We start from the raw sequence: 18,235 nt of genomic DNA, 5'->3' as shown, positions 1-18,235 counted from the left end.
TTGGCGCTCGCTTGTTCTCCCATTAGCAATTTTGCTGGGGAAAAACATGATTGGAATGTGGCTAACTCTGTGTTCCAAATGATTATGCAGAGCTTGAAGTTATATGCGCGGCTAAGTTGTCTTTCTTCTTACCAGTGTCTATTTTGCTTTCAAAAAAATCTTGTAGATCGTAACCTCAAAATGAGACTTTTTTTTTTCCCTCCTCCATCAATCCACCAATGTCTGGATGCTCAAGCTTGTGACTTTTTCCTCCAAAGTACGACCGTTTTCCTAAGATAGATCAGGGGTTTTTTTCCGAAGAAAAATGGGACTCTCATTTAAACTTTAGTCAACATTATTCTCTTAACATTGCGACTTTTGATTTTTTAAACAAATAAAAAGCTTGTTTTGGACTCCAATGAATGGGCTTTGACATCAGGGAAGCAGCAGGCCACCATCCCCTGACTTTAACCCTATTGAGAGTCCATTTCAGAAAACAAGCCACATCGTATTTTGGAACACAGCGTTTCATGTCTTTGTGGCCCCAGTGAGATTTTGAACATGTCAATGATTTTTTTCCCCCTTTTGTTCCACTGGATGATCCAGACAATATAACTCGCGGTTGAGTCTTTGAAACGACAGATAGCAAAAATAGCAAGAAAAAGTACAGAGTGACTAAAAAAAGGCATTAAGCAGTCCATTTTCATGGTACAAAAAGGCTTTTTAAAGAAGAAAATCCCATCTTTTCAATGTCCAAAAAGTTCCCAGGTTATGCACAGCACGGCCCAAAACGCGGAAGGAAGCCCAGTCTCCTTCCGGTTCTCGTCCGCCCCCTCGGCCGGGTCGCGTCGCCGGCTAAACGGCGTCCGCACACCGTCGGCTTTGCCCAAAAAAGGATCGTCCGTGGGAAGAAGCGGCGCTGGGGGTGAATGCCGAGGGGCTGCAGTTCCACCCTCCCCTCTTTGGAGGCCAATGCAGAGGGAGGGGCTACAGTCACCCCCCCCCCCCCCCTCTCTTTGGAGGCCAATGTGGAGGAAGGGGCTACAGTTCCCCGCCCTTCACAGATGGGGCTACAGAGGGGCTACAGTCGTCCCCCCCCCCCCCCCCCTTTTGGGCTCCAATTGCCCCCCCTCCCCCGTTGTCAGTTGACCTTGAAAATGCTGAAAATGTGAGGCGAGGCCGACGGGTTGCCCAACGTGTGCAGGCGGAAGGAAGGTCCGGTGACGGCGTGAAGCCGGGCGCCCTTGTCCAGGCGCAGGAGCCCCGACACCTGGCAGGGCTTGAGGAAGTGCGACGGGTGAGGCCCGGCCGACGGGGTGGTCCCGTAGCCCTCCATGCACTGCAGCTTTTGGGGCCTCTGGCCACCGGTCACCACATCCAGCTTAACGTACTGCGACTTCTCCTCGTTGAACAGCACCTGCCGATCGAGCGAGAAGTTTCAGCTGCGGCGACAACGGATCGATCAATGGCGCGCTCTTTTGCGTCTTTCTCTTTTTGGACCGTGAGCCACTGCTCTCTAATCGAGCGTATTTTGCGGACTATAAACCTCCCTCGGTTTTTTTTTTGCCCGGGGGTGCGACTGACATTTTTAGATTATTTGACGTCACACTAAACCGCACGGGGGCGCTCCAGCCAGGCAACTGACCATAAGACTGACGTAAGGCACGGAGAAGAGAAAGCGCCGCGTCTTCTACTTCCGGTGTTCGCGGAGTTGTTTGTAAGTGACGCCGAGGATGAAGATTTGGTAGAATTGAATGATTTGGACTGACAAGGACGCTTCGATAAATGGATTGAAGATATTTGAATAACTCTTCATCCGTTGGCTCAGGCACGTTCTCAGTTCCTTGTTTATGTGACGTTAGCAATGCTAACGTTATGCGAACGTAATGCTAACTTAGCATCTAGGTAGCGTTCGGCCTGTTGTTGCCGATTCTATTTTCATTCGAAGAGGACGTGTCTGTTGTAGGATGAATCCATTTCCCACTTGTACTACGTAGGCTTGTTTGACTCTCGGTTGAACGTGCCAATGTTTACCTGACAGAAGAGGAAGTAGACGCCCGGCCTCTCCACCACAAAGGTGCCTTCCTCCTTGTCGTAGCTGACAGCTTTGCTCATGTTGAGCGCGCGTTCCTCCCAGCCCTTGATGACGCCGCCTTCGCCCACTGCGGAGCGAGGGCAACGTGGGATGAGGAATGAGCCAGCCCTACCCCCGGCGCCCATGCACCCTTCCTTACCTTGCTGAGAGGAGACTTTGGTGACTGTCGGGAAGGAAAGAAAGGCAAAGTCAATGAAGGCCTTTTGGCGGCGGCGGCGGGCGTGACAGACGCTAAGGTGAGACGAGACGAGGCATCTGCCAGGCCACTTACTCTCAAAATGAGACGCCGCTTTCTTGCCGTTTCCGTGCTTCCCGCGCAGCGTTCCCCCTTTTGGCAGGCAGAATATGAGCGCGACAAAGAAAACATCGGTGCGGTTCTACAATCTGTCTCCAAACGCCGCCGCAGCCGCCGCCGCGCTCATTTGCCGCCCATCTCGTCGCCGTCTTAACGGGTTTAGCAGATGGCCAAAGGATTTCCCGTCACGTGCTTTTCATAGATTTCCCTCAAACTGTTCTTTTCATCATGGGAGCGTGCCGGCGGCCGCTCGCAGGGAATCCAGAAAGAAAAAAAAAAAAGGAATGTGTTGAGGAGACCAAAGCATCCAACATAAACGGAATGAGAGAGATGAAGTGGTGGAAAGAAAGAGACGAGAAAAGAAAGGAAAGGTGCCATCAATTCTCCAGAGCTGCTTTGCCCAAAAATAGAAATATTGATTGACCTCCTCAGCTGGCTTTTGGCTATCGGCAAGCCGCAGCTAGCAATGCTAACGTCAAAAGAATCCATCGTTTCAGCTCGGTTTTGCTAGCATTTTGCGTTAGGAGGCTTCCCGATTCGGTAGTTTTTCACTTAGTTTTCAGGGCGCTTTTGTTGATGATTGTTCTCTTTTTTCTGTTTCGTGTTAGTTCGAGTCTAAGATGATGAAAAAAAGTTCACTAAGTCAAGTGAAGTGAAGATGGAATTGTTTTATTATTTTTTGTATCTATTTATTATGAGTAGTTTTTCCTTTTTTTCCAATTATATTTAATATAGGTTTTTTTTATAAGGACTCCAAGATAATGGAAAAAAAAAAAGAGTTCACGAAATCAAGTCAAGTGCACCGAGGATGTATTAGTTTTATTTCTTTCTTTTTGTATTGTTTTTTTTCTTTTTGTTGAGAGTTAGTGTTCGTTTTTTTTAATATAAGGAACATTTGTTCCTTATATTGATGATGAGGAAAAAATGTCAAGTCAAGTGAACCCAGGACGTATTGTCCACAATTCTCACACGCGTGCTCTGCCTGCGGATAGCAGATCAACTTTTAGTCAAAAGTGACATTTTGCTGATTGTGCCGTTTTGTTTGTCGTCGCTTTGCCTATCGCCTACGTCTCTGTCGTTGGCCGGCCGAATGGCATTTGCTTGCTAGCAGCCAATCGGAGCCGACGGCGTTTGTTGAAAAAGCATCGTGTCAAACAGAAAAGCGCAATGCTCAACTTTGCGTCCTCATTGCTGCCGGAAAGAAAAGCCATTCAAAACAAAGCCCTAAAGCTCATCAATTGACAAAGTCGACTTTTGCGCTAGAATTGTAGTTTCAGATAGCTATCGTTTTATTCGATACTTTTGTTTTAATTTGTAAACATTTTCTCTGACTCGTTTTGTTTTTGTTTACCATAATAATGTGAGCTTGTCAATGATATGTAGCTAGCAGGGGCATTGGTACTTTCAAACGTACCAAGTGAAAGTGGTTTTCCTGTTTGGTTTGACACAAAACGTCATCTGGAAGAGGCATTAAAGCATCTCAAGAATTGCCCACCCCGTGGTCCCGAGGCCTTCACTCCCGGACACGCACGAGGGCTGCCATCCATAAATACCGCAATGATAGGTCATCAAGCATCCCTGCTTTCACAACAAATCGTAGCCCCAAATCAGCCAGAAGCGTGCAACAAGGCCCGCTTCCCGAGCCTGATGGTTTTCTAGGCTGTGAGGCCGCTCTGGTCGGACCTGTAATTTGTGCCACAGCAGCCCGACTGCCTACTGCTTCCTGTGTCGACTTTTAGCTGCGGCCCAAAATGGCTTCGCGCACGTACCGTCTCGCTTGACTCTCTGGCCGACTAGCAGCTCCCGCTTTTCCAGGATGAGCTGCACAATGGCCTTCCGCTGCATGTTGACCTGTGCAAACACACACACACACACACACACGTGTGAGATGAACGAGTGTATATCCCACACTCGGATGTCCCGCCCCCTCCCCCAGCACGTTTTAGTGCTTGGCCTCGCTGGCTGGCTTTCTGGGAAAGAAAGGAGATTTGCAGAGCCAGCAGATTTTGAAACGCTTGGCGGGGGGGCCCCGCTGAAGGAGAAGTGCGCGTGTGTGCGTGTGCGCGCATCTGTTTATCTTAAACGGCACGCTACTGTCGCTCTCCTGGCATGGCAACAAATGTTCCAAGCGAGCATCAGCACTCCACGTGTCCTTAGCTGCGGGCCACTATCAAAACCACCACCACATCCCATTGAACACATTTCAAAAAAAGAGAATGCTAAGAGAAAGCAAACAAACTTGAAAAGGTCTATTGAGGAAAGTAAGTCCACAGAAATGAATTCTTCTGAGTAAAAAGCAGGGCATCCTTACAAATACCACCGGCCTAAAATCTTGAATGATTTCGGTCATCTAAAAGGCGTATTAATAAATACATGAATAAATCAATAAATCGTCCCAAAAAAAATAAAGAGCAACGGGCCAGGGCATGCCTAATTGTGTCAAATCTGGAATGAACTTGGGAAGGCATCATCATAAAAGAGCAAGAAAAAAATAAGGAAAGAGCCAGAAAAAAAAAAGGCCTTCCAGAACATGGAAAGACTTTAAGGAATGAGCATCCCCCCAAAAAATGCCAAGGAAGGAACCGAGAATCAACAGGCAAAGGCAGCAGGAAAATACGGAATCCGTCCAGACCTCGCTCACAAAGGCGTATTAAGGAACGCTTTTCTTGCCACAGATGCTCCAATTAAAATTCCCTCTGTTGACTTGGGGGCGGGGGGCAGGAGAATCATCAGAGAGGGATGTTATGGAAAGTTTGCATTTGCCACAGGTGCTTCGTGCAAGGCAGAAACAAAACCAACAAGCAAATACGAGACGTGAGCGAGAGCCTCGGCTCGGTCCGTGAAGAAAAAGTGCAGCGTACGCACAAAATGAAGAAGAATCTCACTTCACCAGCAATGACGAGACAAAAATGAATAAATGATCGATTGGCCCGGCCCGGCCGTGATTCTCGTTCTGGCGCTTCACGGCAAAACGTTCGGAGAAAGGCTTCGTTCGGTTCAAAGTTTGGTGCCGGTCGTTTCGAAAATAACACAAAAGCAACGGCTACAATGTCGCTACGCTACGCTACGCTAACCGTTGACAAATAACTGTTGCGCTGGGTGGTCAAAGCTGACACAAGTATGAGCTCATCGAAGACCTGGATGCAAACGAAAAATTCAAACGACGTCTTCACATCAACTCCAATAATGCGCCCGAGCGACATCATTCAAGGCAAGTACATTTTCATCAATGAAATGTGAATATCCGCTCACAAAAAGGGCGAAATGTTGGTCCTAAAATGCTGACAGTGCCCTTTGACTCAAAGGAAAGCAACGTTCTCGACATATCCTCGACTAAAACTTGACGAAATGAAAAAGTGACAAATTGTGCTAACGAGCCGGACTGAAAGTCCATTTCAAAACGGCTGCTAAAATCATGCCAGTTTGTCAATCATTTTGGAAAAGTTGCCGCTGATGCTACGTCCAAAATTAGATGTGTCTGAGTGAGGAAGTGAGGAGGGAAAAAACAAGAATGAAAGAATTTCAGGGTTTCCAGTAAACTGTTTGTTTGTTTAACAAAAGACAATAAAAGCGTGGCTTTGAGAGAGAGTGGCAAATTCAGATTTAAACACCACCGCACGTCCCCCACGATGATTCCCGTAACCGCATGCACGAGTTAAGTTGCGTAACCACTTTTTTGTTGGGGTTTTTTTTTTTTTTTTTGGCGTGGGGGGTGGGGGTTACTCGTCGTCTTTTTGGTTGTTACTGCTGCTCCGACCTGCTCGAGGCGCTCCTGGAGGATGTGGAAGGACTGGGACAGGTCCTGCGTCTGGCGCCAAGTCCACGCCGTGAAGAGCGCGCTGCAGGCTGCCACGGACAGTGCCAGCAGAGCCAGCGAAGCCCACAGCGCCCGGAGCTTGCGCCGCCGCGGCGCGATCCGATGCATGCTCACTCAGTCAACGCCGCCGCCGCCGCCGATCATCCCACGGTGGTGCGTCTTATTAGTTGGTAACATCCACGGCGCACTCGAGGACCCCCCCAGCCCCACCCCCCATCCTGGCCCGCCGCGGCTGCTTAATGAACACGCGCGGCGGTCCGCTAATTGGCTCGTCGCATCTCGCCGACTGTTGCATCCGTCTCTCGGCGTCTCGCTTCTCCCTTCGGGCTTCTCTAGCTCGTGGGGTGTTCCTCCTCTTGTCTTTAATAAGACTGCGCGCGCGCGCATCGACCGACCGGGGGGGCTCCCGAGTGGAGATCTGACGCCGAGAGCCTCGTTCTCCCCTCCTGTGTCTCTCTGTGCTGCACTTTTCTCTCTTTTTTTTTTTTCTATTTCCTTTCTTGCTTGTCTTTTTTTTCTTTTCTGTTTAATCATATCAACCGGTCTCGATCTGGAGTGTTGGACGTTTCCTGGGGTGGCCACAGGAGGGCGACAGAAAGCAGGATAAGAATCTCATTTCGCCCACTTTTCAACGCTCAATTTCTCGTAATATTACGGCTTTTTCATCAAGGTTGAACTCTTGTCCTCGCAAGACTTTAGAGGTCGGAGGACATTTTCTTGTCAAACACTTTATTCTCATGAACTTGAGTGAGCTTTAACTTTGATTTTCAAAAGTTGATCTTGAAGTAAATGATTTTTTTTCTGAGAATCTTTGTTTTATTATTATTCTGTTCAATGTTTTCAAATTCCAAAGTATCTCTATCATGATAGGACTTCTTGTTCGTTGTTGTGCCCTGCGATTGATTGGCTGGCAACCGGTAGAGGGTGTCGTCGTCGTCGTCCCCCCCACCGGCGGGAAGGCTTTATCGTAAAAGAGCTTAATGTTGAATTGAGGCTTCCTTGTTTGGCATGCTCAAACATGGCGAATAAAAGTTCTTGAATCTTAGCGATGACTGTCTTCTGACTTTAATTCTTGTAAAAGTGCTGTACAACATTTTGGCTTTTGTCGTCATATTTTCGAATTTTTGCAACAAAATGACATTGTCGTCGTTGTGGGACTCTATACTTGTATTGAAACTTTATTTTGCTTTTTGTGTGTGCGTGTGCGTGTGCGTGTGTGTGTGTGTGTGTGTGTGTGTGTGTGTGTGTGTGTATTTTGCACCATACTAAGATTTCCTTCCCTGTGGAACATTCAGTTGAGCGTTTGTAATGCGCAGTCGTTCCGTCGAAAATGTTGCTGTTGTTGTTTCCGCCGCTAGAGAGCACTGTAGCCGTGGAAACGACGTACAGCATGCGCAGGTTCTACTTGACATGCGTAGGCTTTTTTTCTTTGGTGTCTTTCGCTCATTCTTTTTGGTCCCCCCTGCCTTGCTTCCCACGTTTTTTCCACCGCTCTGTACAGTCGTACTTCTCCCCCTCTGCGGCCCCTCTCTCTTTTTCCCGTCTCCCTCCCTTCTTATTTCTTTCGCTCATCCTTCTCTTTCCATTCCCCGGGGTTCCCTCCATGTCTCTTACCAGCCTGTTTGCTCCCTTTTCTCCCTCCCTCCCATACTTTCTTTCTTTCTTTCTTTCTTTCTTTCTTTCTTTCTTTCTTTCTTTCTTTCTTTCTTTCTTTCTTTCCCCATGCACTTACCCCGCTCTCCTGCCCACGTGTTTCGGTGTGCGTGATCACAGCCCCTTTAAAAGGTTGAGGTTACAAGCACTTGTGCGCGTGCACAATTCGGGCGCAGGAAATGAGAAATTGTGAAAGGCTGCCTTCATTCCTGCCTAACCGCTAAGCTGGCTGCGTGCGTGTTGCTATTAATAGCTCGCGTGTGCCTGACTACTGTAGGCCGCCAAAGTTGTTTTTTCTTTTTTTTTTTTCTTTCCCGCCTAATCAGATGTCAGCGATGACGCGCGCAGACCGACGCACTCACTCGCTCGCTTGCTCGCTTGCTCACTCAGTCACTCACTGACTGACTGACTGACTGACTGACTTGCCGCAAACGTCAGTCAGACAGAGATTCAAATGACCGTGACTGATGCAAGCAAAAACTTCATCAGATCGTGTCGTTCGTTGCCAAGACCTCTCGACGCCTCTTCTTCCTGTTTAGTCTGGTTTGGGGTAGCCCCGCCCCCTACGCACAACCCATTCGCAAAGGCACCTGCTGCCCTTACCGAAAATTAACAATAGGATAATCCTTGCATTCAGTGGCGTCACTTGTCACAAGCATGCTTGAGTAAATGTGTTCAGTTGGGCGAAGGTGTCTTTTTTTTTGTTTTTTTTCACTTTAACTCACTAAAAGAGGGGGGTAGAGGCAAGCAGACATGCTGTCATTCTATAGACGCCGCCGCGTACGCCCTTATTTGGACATCGGCGTCTGCCTGCCTGCCTGGCTGTCTGCCTGGCTGCCTGCCTGCCTGGCTGCCTGCCTGCGTGCGTGCCTGCGTGCCTGCGTGGCTGCCTGCCTGCGTGGCTGCCTGCGTGGCTGCCTGCCTGCCTGCGTGGCTGCCTGCCTGCCTGCGTGGCTGCCTGCGTGGCTGCCTGCGTGGCTGCCTGCCTGCCTGCCTGCCTGCCTGCCTGCCTGCCTGCTGGCCCGCCCGCAGGCATGACGTCCAAAGGCCTCAACTGTTTTGCCGCCGGGAAAAAAAACAGGAGCTCTACTGTTTGACCGCACCAGGCACATTGAAAGGCAGCTCAAATGTAATGCTCATCAAATGTTTCTCTGGACACTAAATATAGATGCCAATTTTCCCTCGGGTTTGTTTGTCCTCATTGGGGTCGTAGGTGAACTGGAGCCCATCCCAGGTAACTGACTGGGTTAGAAATGGGGTCCTGTCAGTCACTGGGAACATACATATCCAAAAAAAACATTCTCAGTCTATGGACAGTCTTGACTTGCGTAGCCTGTGAGCAGACTTTGGGCAAAGCATTCGTGTTGTCAAGCAAGGGGTTGATTTGTAACCTTTGTTACAGATAAAAATGCCACCTTTTGTTTGTTCCTTCTTTTCAACACGCCATTTTAAGTATCGTAAAAAAGAGCTCAGTCAGCTGATTCCCCCCCACCCCCAACCGCGTCGTACTCTGAAACAAACGTGTCATTTATAGCTTAGCCGCACCCCTCCTCCCCGCATCCCCTTGGTCGCGCCCGTCCCTCGTTTCTCTGACGCGGGTGCGCGTCCTCTCGTGACGTAGGCGCGCGCGCGCCTGTCGTTTAAAACAGTCGCGAGCGGAACCGAGTCGCACACAGGAAGATGGCATCGCGTTAGCGTCGAAAAGCGTAGCGTGCGTTTGTAACCAAGCCAAAAAGTGAATTTTACAGTCGTCCTTCGAGTTTTTCATCGTTTCCTGGCGCGATTTAGCTTGGCAGTGTACTCCACGTCTCCACGTGAGGCGTTCACGGACATCGCTTGCATGAGACTCCTGCGGCCGCCAGGTAAGAGCAACCGAGGCCAAGCCAGGCCAAGCCAGGCCAAGCCATGTCAGGTCAGGTCAGGCCAGGCCAAGCCAAGCCAGGCCAAGCCAGGCCAGGCCAGGCCAAGCCAGGCCAGGCCAGGCCAGGCCAGGCCAAGCCAAGCCAAGCCAGGCCAGGCCAGGCCAAGCCAGGCCAGGCCAGGCCAGGCCAGGCCAGGCCAAGCCAATTTACTGCCACATAGAAATGAGCAACACAGGCCGCCGATTTATAGCGAACCTTTTGCATATTCTCCCTTCTGCGTGAGTTGGAAAGTTACATCTAGACAAAAGCCGTTGGTTGTTGGCATTTTGTGGCGCTGAACTCTTTCTAAAGTCCGTGTAGGGCCAAAGTAGACCTGGACCCAAGCGCCCTATCCAAGTGAGTTGAGCGACTCCAAAATTTGCTTCTATCTCAGTACCGAGGTATTGTGGCCAAATGAGTGCAGGGGGAGCTTGGGTGACCACTGCCTTGACGTACCGAAGAGCAGGAAACACAGCTGAGTCAGTGTTTTCATTACTCGCAAAAGCATGTCATTGTGCGGGGAACGCAAATACGTCAGGACTTTGGCTCGGGGCAGGGCAGGGCAGGGCGGGGCCGGGCCACGCCACCCCAAGCTGTTTCCTGCACCCGTCTCCACCAACAATGGTCAAAGGTTCCAGTACGTAGGGAAATAAGGAACCAAAGTCGCAGCGACACAATGGAGCTGGAGCCGTGTCACGCGCTCATCAATCAGTTCAGTGCGTCATTGACTACACTTACCATTGGCCGTCGCTCTGCCAGCCACTTGAAGGAGACCCATTTCATCTTCTTCCAGAGACAAAGCAGCCAAGGCGACTTGCGCAACTCCGTCCGTAGAAGGAAGGCTGACCACGGGCGGCGTGGACACTTTGCTTGGGGCGCCATGTTCCACCTCATGCAGAGCCTGAAGAACTCGCCGGCCGCGCTGCGCCGCCACTTCTGCCGCGAGTCACTGTCCCACGGCGACCCGCTCTTTAAGGTCCACTACCTGGGCACGGAGAAGATCTTCTCCCTGGATCGGGAGCAGGCGCGGGCGCCAAGAAGCTGAGCAAAGACCACGCGCTGGTGGTGCGGCCCCGCTACGTGGAGGTCAAGGAGCTCAGCACGGGCCGGCAGCTGGCCGAGACGTACCTGCGGGACATGGCGTACTGCGCCGCCGCCGAGCGCCCCCAACGTCTTCCTGTACATCTGCAAGCACCAGGGCCAGCAGCCGCAGTGCCGCGTCTTCTGGTGCGAGCGGGCCGAGCGGGCGCGGGACATGACGGGCTGGCTGGCGCGCTCCTTCCGGCGTGCGCTGAGCGACTGCCAGAGGGAAGGCTCGCCGGGCTGCACGCTACCTGCCGCCTTGGGCAAAGGTGAGCTGATGTCATTCCTCACAAATGTTGCTGCTTTACCTGCTTGAATGTAGCATTGCATCAAATACTACGTCTGTCAGCAAAGAAAGGTCTTTTGACGGCAACCCGATTGGAATTAGGGCTGGATTCTTTTCCAAATGTCCGAGCATTCTGCCGCTCACCCAATCGGTCAGAAGTGCCTGTGAGGAGAAGCTAGAGTAGAATTGCCCCTCATGATCTATCGTGCTTGCAGTCCGCTGGCGGAAAAGCGTGTCCCGAAGCCCTCTCCGAGGCTCCGTCTCTGACGGCTGGAGCTGAAGCCTCCCTCAGCGTGTCCCGAAGACATTGGGTCTTCCAAACGGCTGCCTGCCTGCCGGAGCCAGCGCCGCGCCGTCCCGTCGTGCTTTTTGCTCCTCCCTCAAAGTGACTTGCATCAAGTTTTGCCATCCCACCACCAAATAATGCTCAACAGTCCGCATTTCCAATTTTTTTGTTTGCTGATTTCTTTCACACAAGTGACTGCTCAAGGGAGTATCTTTTGTATTTAAATTTTTGTACTGTACCTTCTAATGGACATACATATTTAATGAAATATGTGACTGCTCAAGGGAGTATCTTTTGTATTTTAATTTTTGTACTGCACCTTCTAATGGACATACATATTTCATGAAATATGCATTAAAATGTTTTGATACGCATTAGTGTGGTCAAGCGCTCTGGGCAAATATTAGCTTGGCCTGAAAGAAAAAGTTCTCAAAATCTCGCGGCAGTTTTGAACTCGCTCATCTTGCAAAAAATGAACGTCAAAACCGAGAACCCCGCACCCCAAAGTCCTCGCCGAGTTGGTGGCGGACTCCAGTCCATGAAAACGGGGACGGTTGGACACGAGACGGGTCGCAAAGTCGCTCAATTTAAACCGAGTTCACGGAAGCCGTGTCACGACGTCCGCGTCCTGCTTTTTAAGCCGCCGTAGCTCCAGAAGGGTTTGGACGTGCAGATGGCGCAGAAGCCGCACTTCCTCCAGCACTGAAGAGGAGAAAGGCGTTACGACCAAAACGAACGCCACGTTTTTTTTCGGTGACGACACCTTTGTCGTAGTGCAGCTCGTCGCGGTTGCCACAAACGGCGTACGTCTCCAGGAAGTTGAGGAGGGCTCCGGTGGCCAGGAAGCGCTCCGGCACGGTGAGACTTTGGATGTAGCGCATGTCCAGAGCCAACGGGTTGGAGGGGAAGGGCATGGTGCAGAGACACACCAGCTCGCTGACCACGTCCCACACGCGGATACCTAACCAAAAAAAAAAAGCCACAAGTGATCTCCTGAGGAGACCCTTTGGCTCGGTTTCCATACCTCCGCTCTGCCAATCGGCGATGGACTTGAGCTTCACGGGCGTGTCCCTGAGCAGGGAGTCGCCGCCTCGGATGCTGACCAGGCGCTCGTGGTTGGAGCGAATCCAAGCGTGCGGGCGCCCGTACTTGACGTAGCCGGCCACCAAGAACAGGGTGCAGTTCACCTCCTGTTGCGTTGTGGGGGGAAGCGTCTGAAAAAATCAACCGACACGAACCTCCGAGGACCAAAATCTTTTGTTTACTGGAATGTGTTTGTTCAAAAAACAAAAAATGGAATCGCAATTGAATTTGGTCGTGTCATTTTGAGACTGCACGATGGATGGTGAGCTCTTATGCAAGCAGGTTTAAAAAGAACGCTCGGCATCACGCACGCCATTGCCATTAACGTGCGTCTGGAACTCGGTACGAGACCACATCTCTTACAGGCACTGCCATCTCGCGCTCGCTGGGGGATGCTGGCAGTAGATGCTCCTCGCTCCTGGGGTCCCTGAGGGCAGGCAGCAAAGCACCAAGTGCTCAAACCGGACGGGTCGAAATGATCAGCGACCCAGGCGGTAATGAGCGCGCACACACCCGAGAGGGAGCCGGGCCGCCGGGCTCCGGGGGGAGCCCGCCCGGCTGGCTATGCTGGGGGAGCTGCTGCTGCTGCTGCTGCTGGGCGAACAAATGTCGCTGGTGCCGGAGGAGGCTCTGGACACGGCGAAGCCCGGCGAGCGCCATCCCTGATGGGTAGGTAGGTGAGGGAAATGGCTACTTGCGCGAGGACTGGACTTGTACGTCCTTCACGACGGGCGCAATTTTTCCAACATTGCCGACGACTGACCAGATCTTCATTGACAACAGTCAGCAGCAGCTCTTCTTTCCCTCTCATCCAAGGCTGGAAGTACTTAAAACCCTAGGAGAGAAGCAGACAAGCGCTCATTGGATGAGCAAAGCGTGGGCCCATGTTGGAACGTCATTGCACCACCTGTAAGGAACCCAGTAAGGCCAGGTCTGCTAAAAATTGCTGCAGCTTCCTCCGCTGCTCCCGCTCTCCTTTCTGGACACAGCAATGAAACGGCTCAATCTGAAAAGTGACCGTGCCAACTGACTGATTGATTGCCCCAAATAAGAGAAAATGATATGAAATATTAGGAGACAATTCAAGTTACAAAACGTGTCAAAAGGTATGAGTTAAGTCGACCGACTACCGATGCATATTTGGAAGTCCTCTGTCAGTCAGGTTACCTCCAACGGTATATACCGTTCCAAGATGGGGGGCCAAAGTACGCATGCGCAGTGTGGCGCCCTTCCCTTGCTTACCTACCGCCGCCCGTCTTTTTCTTTCTTCGCCAGGCGTTAAATGCAGAGCAACATGCGATAATACAGAGAAAGAAAGTATAATAACCGCTGTCAAATGTACGACAATCAAGGCGAAGATGCTCGAGTGTCCTGGCAACGCCGCTGCCTCACTTGATTCATTGAATATTGCCGCACCTTGCGAGTATTTATCGAAGAACAAAAAAAACGCGCAAGTGTATGGCTCAGACTTACAACTTATTTGTTTCGTGCAATGAGCAAACCATCAATCAATAAATTGGCGACTTACGCTGACTGTGCTCATCACCGTGCTGCAGTTTGCCGTTTACAGCTTCCAGTGTAGCGCCCCTAGAGGCCTGGACGGAAACGCGCTTGCTTGTTCAAAAGCACATCCCAGTACGGAGGGAGGTAATTTCTCTTGAGCACTGCAAGTAAAGTGTTGTTGTTACAATTAATACGGGCATTCATCGAATGGGAATCAAACCATTTATGAATAATAATAATCATAATAACCCCCTCCTCATTGATTGGTTTAATTGATTGATGACAGAAGGCAAAATGCTGTATTGGTTCATTCGCAACACGGGTACGACTCAAGTTTGTAGTTGGGAGGTGTCAATGAAAATACTGTCGTACAAAAAAAAAAAAGAAATCCGATCGTATTTTCACGTATTAGTCCTTTCGGGACACCTAGAGCAAAAAAAATAAAAAAATAAATACAGTACAATACATCGATAGATAGATAGATAGTTAGATAGACGAGACGACATTAGACATGACGAGATTACAAATCATCACAATGTGATTACAATGCGGGATTACAAAGGTTTGGGTTAAGGTGATTTCTATTTGCCAATACATCGTGGCACAAATTCAAGTAAAATATGTGTAAAAGACGCCTTTTTGTTAATCAATGAAAAAAAAAAATAGAAGCGAGTACCGTCTCCAAACAGCCCCAATTTTTAAATTCCATAAACGCGAACCACTACGGAAAGCCAGAAAGGACAAGAGCCGGAATTGAATTCATTTCCTCTGAACCCGGAAGCAAACGACTCCGAGCGGATTGCGGATTTACAGGTGAGCGTAGCGGCTCTCCTTGCCCAACGACCAAGAATCATGTCCAAAAACCAGAAAATAGTGTTCATTTTTGGAGGATTCATAACAGCCGTCGCTGCTGCGTTCTACCCCATCTTCTTCTACCCGCTCGCTCACAAAAATGAGTACAGTAAGTGGCTAACAATGACACTTTTGACAAGTTGAATGAGTTTGGCTTTCCTCGAACATTGGCTTGGATTTCCCCGCTCCCCGTCCGGTGGTCCTGATTAAAAACCGCTTTGATTACCCCCCTCCACTTCAGGAGAAGTCCAGAAGACGAATCGCTCAGGAATCGAACAGGCCGACGTGCAGCCCCTTGGTAGGATCTCAGGATCATTCATCCATTGAATGAGAGTCATTTACACAGCCCTGGCACAAATAGGAAAAAAATCCACCAGGAATTGAGAGTTTGTTTGTTTGTTTGTTTGTTTGTTTGTTTGTTTGTTTGTTTGCTTGCTTGCTTGCTTGCTTGTTTGTTTGTTTGTTTGTTTGCTTGTTTGCTTGTTTGCTTGTTTTCTTGTTTTCTTCCACCACAGGTGTGAAAATTTGGTCCGATCCGTTCAAGAAGTGATTGGCGATGGATGCCGCTCCGCTCGGCGTGTGAGTCCACCAAGGATTTGACTTTGTATCCGTTATGCGAAGAGGACCCACAATGGAAAAAGCACCTTTTTAATATTGAGCGCAGCACGGCTTGCACGTCTGCGTTGTAGTCATGAGGGTTGGAGTCCTGTGTGGAGTTTGCATGATTGACATGTGCCAGTCATTATAAAATAAACCTATTCCAAATATTTTTATGATAAAATCTGACTTTTATTCAGATAGATCGATAGATAGAGATGGTATGAAATACCATTCAAATACCTAAATAAAAGTTTCGAAACAAATGTGCAAATGAAGACAAAAAAAAAAAAGTCCAGTTGTCTTCAGACAGTCGTTCTTATCTGTACCACAAGAGGGAGCCCGCGTCTAAGTGAGGCCGAGGAAGCGACGCTTGCGCTCAAGTCCAGTTGTCTTCAGACAGTCGTTCTTATCTGTACCACAAGAGGGAGCCCGCGTCTAAGTGAGGCTGAGGAAGCGACGCTTGCGCTCTTTTGTTTTGTCCACTGGGGCGAGCCCTTCTCATTGAAAAACAATAGCTGCTTCTTGTTGGGTCAAGGCCGCGAAAACTCTGGTGAGCAAATGTTGTGAATAATCAAGTCAGATTATTCTTTTTAGATAGTTGAGCAGTCAAAAAGGAAACAGAAGTTTCTCTGAAGGCTCAAACGACGTTTCGCGGTGTGACTAAAGGCAGCAAATTTCCCAAATGTGCTCCCCTCGCGTCTCTGCTTTTGCGGTTTCCTGACATTGAGCAGCATCCCTGGGAGGAAAGAAGGATTGGAGAGCCATGAAGAAAGTGCTCAAGCATGTGTTTATGTTCCATCTTTCCGTGTAGCCTGTACTTTGGGACTCTCGGGCCGGCCGCCAGCCCGAGAGAGCGAGCGAGCGAGAGAGGCGAAGGAAGGGCCGCTGCGCTCCTCGTCCGTTGTCTATGCGAGCGTGTTATTGTTGGGCCGCGCTCCGAAAGGAGAGAAAACTCCAGAGCCCGGCCTGAAAATTCCTCTCATTCCCCCGCTGGTGTTTTCCAGATTCCTTAAGCGACGGCTCCCGCCAGCCGAGGGGGAAATTGAAGCGAGCGGCCAGAGGAAGGGAAGTGCATTCTTGAGGCCACGCGTCACGCACGCAGGCAGCCACGCAGGCAGCCAGGCAGGCGAGCACGCAGGTAGCCACGCAGGCAGCCACGCGCAGGCAGCCACGCACAGGGAGCCGCACAGGGAGCCACGCAGGCAGGCAGCCACGCGCAGGCAGGTGAGCGAGCACGCAGGCAGGCAGGCAGGCAGGCAGGCAGCCACGCAGGCAGGTGAGCGAGCACGCGGGCAAGCGGCCCTCCAGATGCGTGCGTGCTCTGGCCTTCCTGCGATGACGTCCCGCTAGCAGGAGTGACACTTGAGTGAGTCCGAGTAAAGGAGGTCAACAGCAAATGACACTAGAGCGCAACAATGTATTGGTTCGGGACCGAAATGGCAGTATCAGACAATGCAATTTCGACATGGTCAAAGCTAGTTTTTTTTTTGTTTTTTTTTGGGAATGAACCCCCCCAAAGAAGCGCTCGGGTGTACAGTCAACTTGTCACCAAAATCTGCGTTAGGGAGGAGAGCCAGGAGAAGGAGACAAAAGAGAAATCTCCCATTGCAACAAAAACGTATTCCGGACATAAACTAAGACGACTGCTACATTAGCAAGCACTGAAACATGCTAAATGTGCCAGGTTTAAGCATCTACTCAATAAGGATCAAAATGATTGACATTCCAGTTAGATTTCTTTTTTTTTTTTTTTTTCATCTTTCTGAGCCTTTCAACTGGAAACATTTCCACATTTGAAAAAGCCAATCGGCAACACTCATTATGATTTTTCTATTGGCCCCAAAGACTCAATTGATAGCGTGAGCTGAATTTCAGGCCTCCCTCCAGCTTTGTTTGAAGTCTGCTCATGGATTCCAATCTTTTGTCCTTCCCAAATCTAGCTCGTGTGTCTTTTTGCCGAAGTTGTCTGGCGCCCTGTGGCTCCGACGGCCACGTGCGTCTCTCAAAAGAAAACAAAAATCTTTGTGGGAGGGAGCGACGCCTCGCTTACAAACTTTGGCCGGCCGCGGTTGAGCAAGCTCCAAATGAGGTGAGCAGGAAACTGCCGAGCACGGTGCGGCCGGAGCTTGCCAGGATCCTGTCGCACGCCGGGCTCGCCGCCGCCGCCGCCGATTTTGGAAATGTTGAAGCAATTAGTTGAAAATCTTGGAAAGGACTTCTTATTTCCGCCATTTTCTTTGGTCTGCACTCACTGCAGGGGAAAATCTTTGTCCCGCACGGACCTCATCTTTCCAGTCTTGCAAAGCACTCTTGCATCAAATCTGGAGGCAGAACGTTCTTTGCGTGTTGGCAAAAAACAGCCCACTCGTGCAGCTCGTGCGACGTTTCCTTCTTTGGCCGGCGGCCTGGGCTCGGGCCTCGGCGTTTGCTTCCTTTTCTCGCTCGACTTTGACTTTGTTTGTGGTGCTTGGTCTGCTGCTGCTGCTTTTTCCACTTCCTGGTGATCCTCGCCATTGCCGGCCAACCTCCTGTCTTCTTTTCCGGGATGGCCTCTGCAGAGCATGCAGAGGTTCGGCGGGATGCCCGAATCGGGCGCACGCGGCCAGATTTGGGCTGGCGACCAACGTAGTAGCCAAACAGCCTCTGAATGGGAATGGAGCGTCGCACCGTGTCTTCCTCCTCCACTTTTGATGTCAAGACACGGGCCGTGCACCGGCCATGCCGTTGCCAACGGCCGACCGGCCCTCTGGCTTTTGTGGTTTTCCTCCAATGAGCTCACCGCCCTCTTAAATATAACAGCGG

At 50.3% G+C, this 18,235-nt stretch overlaps 4 protein-coding genes and 1 long non-coding RNA gene across 13 annotated transcripts; 3 read left to right on the top strand and 2 right to left on the bottom strand.

Moving 5' to 3' along the window:
- Window positions 1–1,101: 1,101 nt before the first annotated feature.
- Window positions 1,102–7,642, bottom strand: tnfsf12 (TNF superfamily member 12). Of its 7 annotated transcripts, XM_085905872.1 has the most exons (6): window positions 6,127–6,958; window positions 4,139–4,220; window positions 2,346–2,402; window positions 2,214–2,237; window positions 2,014–2,141; window positions 1,102–1,396 (listed from the first exon to the last, which is right to left on the bottom strand). In XM_085905872.1, the coding sequence occupies exons 1-6, from the start codon at window positions 6,292–6,294 to the stop codon at window positions 1,121–1,123; spliced, it is 735 nt and encodes a 244-aa protein (XP_085761998.1). In that variant the 5' UTR covers window positions 6,295–6,958; the 3' UTR covers window positions 1,102–1,120. The 7 variants fall into 7 exon arrangements, with proteins under 7 accessions (XP_085761998.1, XP_085761994.1, XP_085761996.1 ...); XM_085905868.1 differs by having other exon boundaries at window positions 2,214–2,402; window positions 6,127–6,966; XM_085905870.1 differs by having other exon boundaries at window positions 2,014–2,237; window positions 6,127–6,966.
- On the top strand, window positions 1,690–3,005 carry LOC147059857 (uncharacterized). The gene is made up of 2 exons (XR_015065503.1): window positions 1,690–1,807; window positions 2,021–3,005. It is a non-coding gene; the product is annotated as an uncharacterized LOC147059857 (long non-coding RNA).
- Window positions 7,643–9,425: 1,783 nt separating the features above from the next.
- LOC147059855 (uncharacterized) lies at window positions 9,426–11,769 on the top strand. Its single transcript, XM_085906333.1, is given in 5 exon segments — window positions 9,426–9,701; window positions 10,534–10,762; window positions 10,765–10,904; window positions 10,906–11,092; window positions 11,325–11,769. Coding segments are annotated over 4 exon segments (534 nt in total). The 5' UTR covers window positions 9,426–9,701; window positions 10,534–10,620; the 3' UTR covers window positions 11,390–11,769.
- On the bottom strand, window positions 11,415–14,707 carry LOC147059854 (uncharacterized). Of its 3 annotated transcripts, XM_085906331.1 has the most exons (10): window positions 14,658–14,707; window positions 14,007–14,142; window positions 13,721–13,744; window positions 13,386–13,457; window positions 13,242–13,313; window positions 12,992–13,140; window positions 12,842–12,905; window positions 12,420–12,585; window positions 12,159–12,356; window positions 11,415–12,097 (listed from the first exon to the last, which is right to left on the bottom strand). In XM_085906331.1, exons 5-10 carry the CDS (start codon window positions 13,287–13,289, stop codon window positions 11,994–11,996), a joined length of 729 nt encoding a protein of 242 aa, XP_085762457.1. In that variant the 5' UTR covers window positions 13,290–13,313; window positions 13,386–13,457; window positions 13,721–13,744; window positions 14,007–14,142; window positions 14,658–14,707; the 3' UTR covers window positions 11,415–11,993. The 3 variants fall into 3 exon arrangements, with proteins under 3 accessions (XP_085762457.1, XP_085762456.1, XP_085762458.1); XM_085906330.1 differs by lacking the exon at window positions 13,721–13,744; XM_085906332.1 differs by lacking the exons at window positions 13,721–13,744; window positions 14,007–14,142; window positions 14,658–14,707 and adding an exon at window positions 13,609–13,677 and having other exon boundaries at window positions 13,386–13,508.
- Window positions 14,708–14,722: 15 nt separating this feature from the next.
- Window positions 14,723–15,614, top strand: smim20 (small integral membrane protein 20). The gene is made up of 3 exons (XM_085906334.1): window positions 14,723–14,942; window positions 15,075–15,131; window positions 15,349–15,614. Exons 1-3 carry the CDS (start codon window positions 14,834–14,836, stop codon window positions 15,381–15,383), a joined length of 201 nt encoding a protein of 66 aa, XP_085762460.1. The 5' UTR covers window positions 14,723–14,833; the 3' UTR covers window positions 15,384–15,614.
- Window positions 15,615–18,235: the final 2,621 nt, after the last annotated feature.

Source organism: Syngnathus leptorhynchus, chromosome 2 (assembly GCF_054491065.1).
Source record: "Syngnathus leptorhynchus isolate UIUO chromosome 2, UIUO_Slep, whole genome shotgun sequence".
NCBI classification, from domain to species: Eukaryota; Metazoa; Chordata; class Actinopteri; order Syngnathiformes; family Syngnathidae; genus Syngnathus; species Syngnathus leptorhynchus.
The sequence above is the reverse complement of the archived record's forward strand: the minus strand, read 5'-3'. Positions and strand labels throughout refer to the sequence as shown.

What these genes read in the sequence shown, in the direction of transcription:
- smim20 (XM_085906334.1), top strand. Translation starts at nt 14,834, where the DNA reads ATGTCCAAAAACCAGAAAATAGTGTTCATTTTTGGAGGATTCATAACA. An exon ending in CGCTCACAAAAATGAGTACA is followed by an intron (nt 14,943 to 15,074) that starts GTAAGTGGCTAA and finishes CCTCCACTTCAG; the next exon opens with GAGAAGTCCAGAAGACGAAT. An exon ending in GGCCGACGTGCAGCCCCTTG is followed by an intron (nt 15,132 to 15,348) that starts GTAGGATCTCAG and finishes CTTCCACCACAG; the next exon opens with GTGTGAAAATTTGGTCCGAT.
- tnfsf12 (XM_085905867.1), bottom strand. Translation starts at nt 6,294, where the DNA reads ATGCATCGGATCGCGCCGCGGCGGCGCAAGCTCCGGGCGCTGTGGGCT. An exon ending in TCCAGGAGCGCCTCGAGCAG is followed by an intron (nt 4,221 to 6,126) that starts GTCGGAGCAGCA and finishes GTGTTTGCACAG; the next exon opens with GTCAACATGCAGCGGAAGGC. An exon ending in CCAGAGAGTCAAGCGAGACG is followed by an intron (nt 2,403 to 4,138) that starts GTACGTGCGCGA and finishes GCCTGCCAAAAG; the next exon opens with GGGGAACGCTGCGCGGGAAG.
- LOC147059854 (XM_085906330.1), bottom strand. An exon ending in AGCGCGAGATGGCAGTGCCT is followed by an intron (nt 12,586 to 12,841) that starts GTAAGAGATGTG and finishes ACAACGCAACAG; the next exon opens with GAGGTGAACTGCACCCTGTT. An exon ending in CGCCGATTGGCAGAGCGGAG is followed by an intron (nt 12,357 to 12,419) that starts GTATGGAAACCG and finishes TTTTTTGGTTAG; the next exon opens with GTATCCGCGTGTGGGACGTG.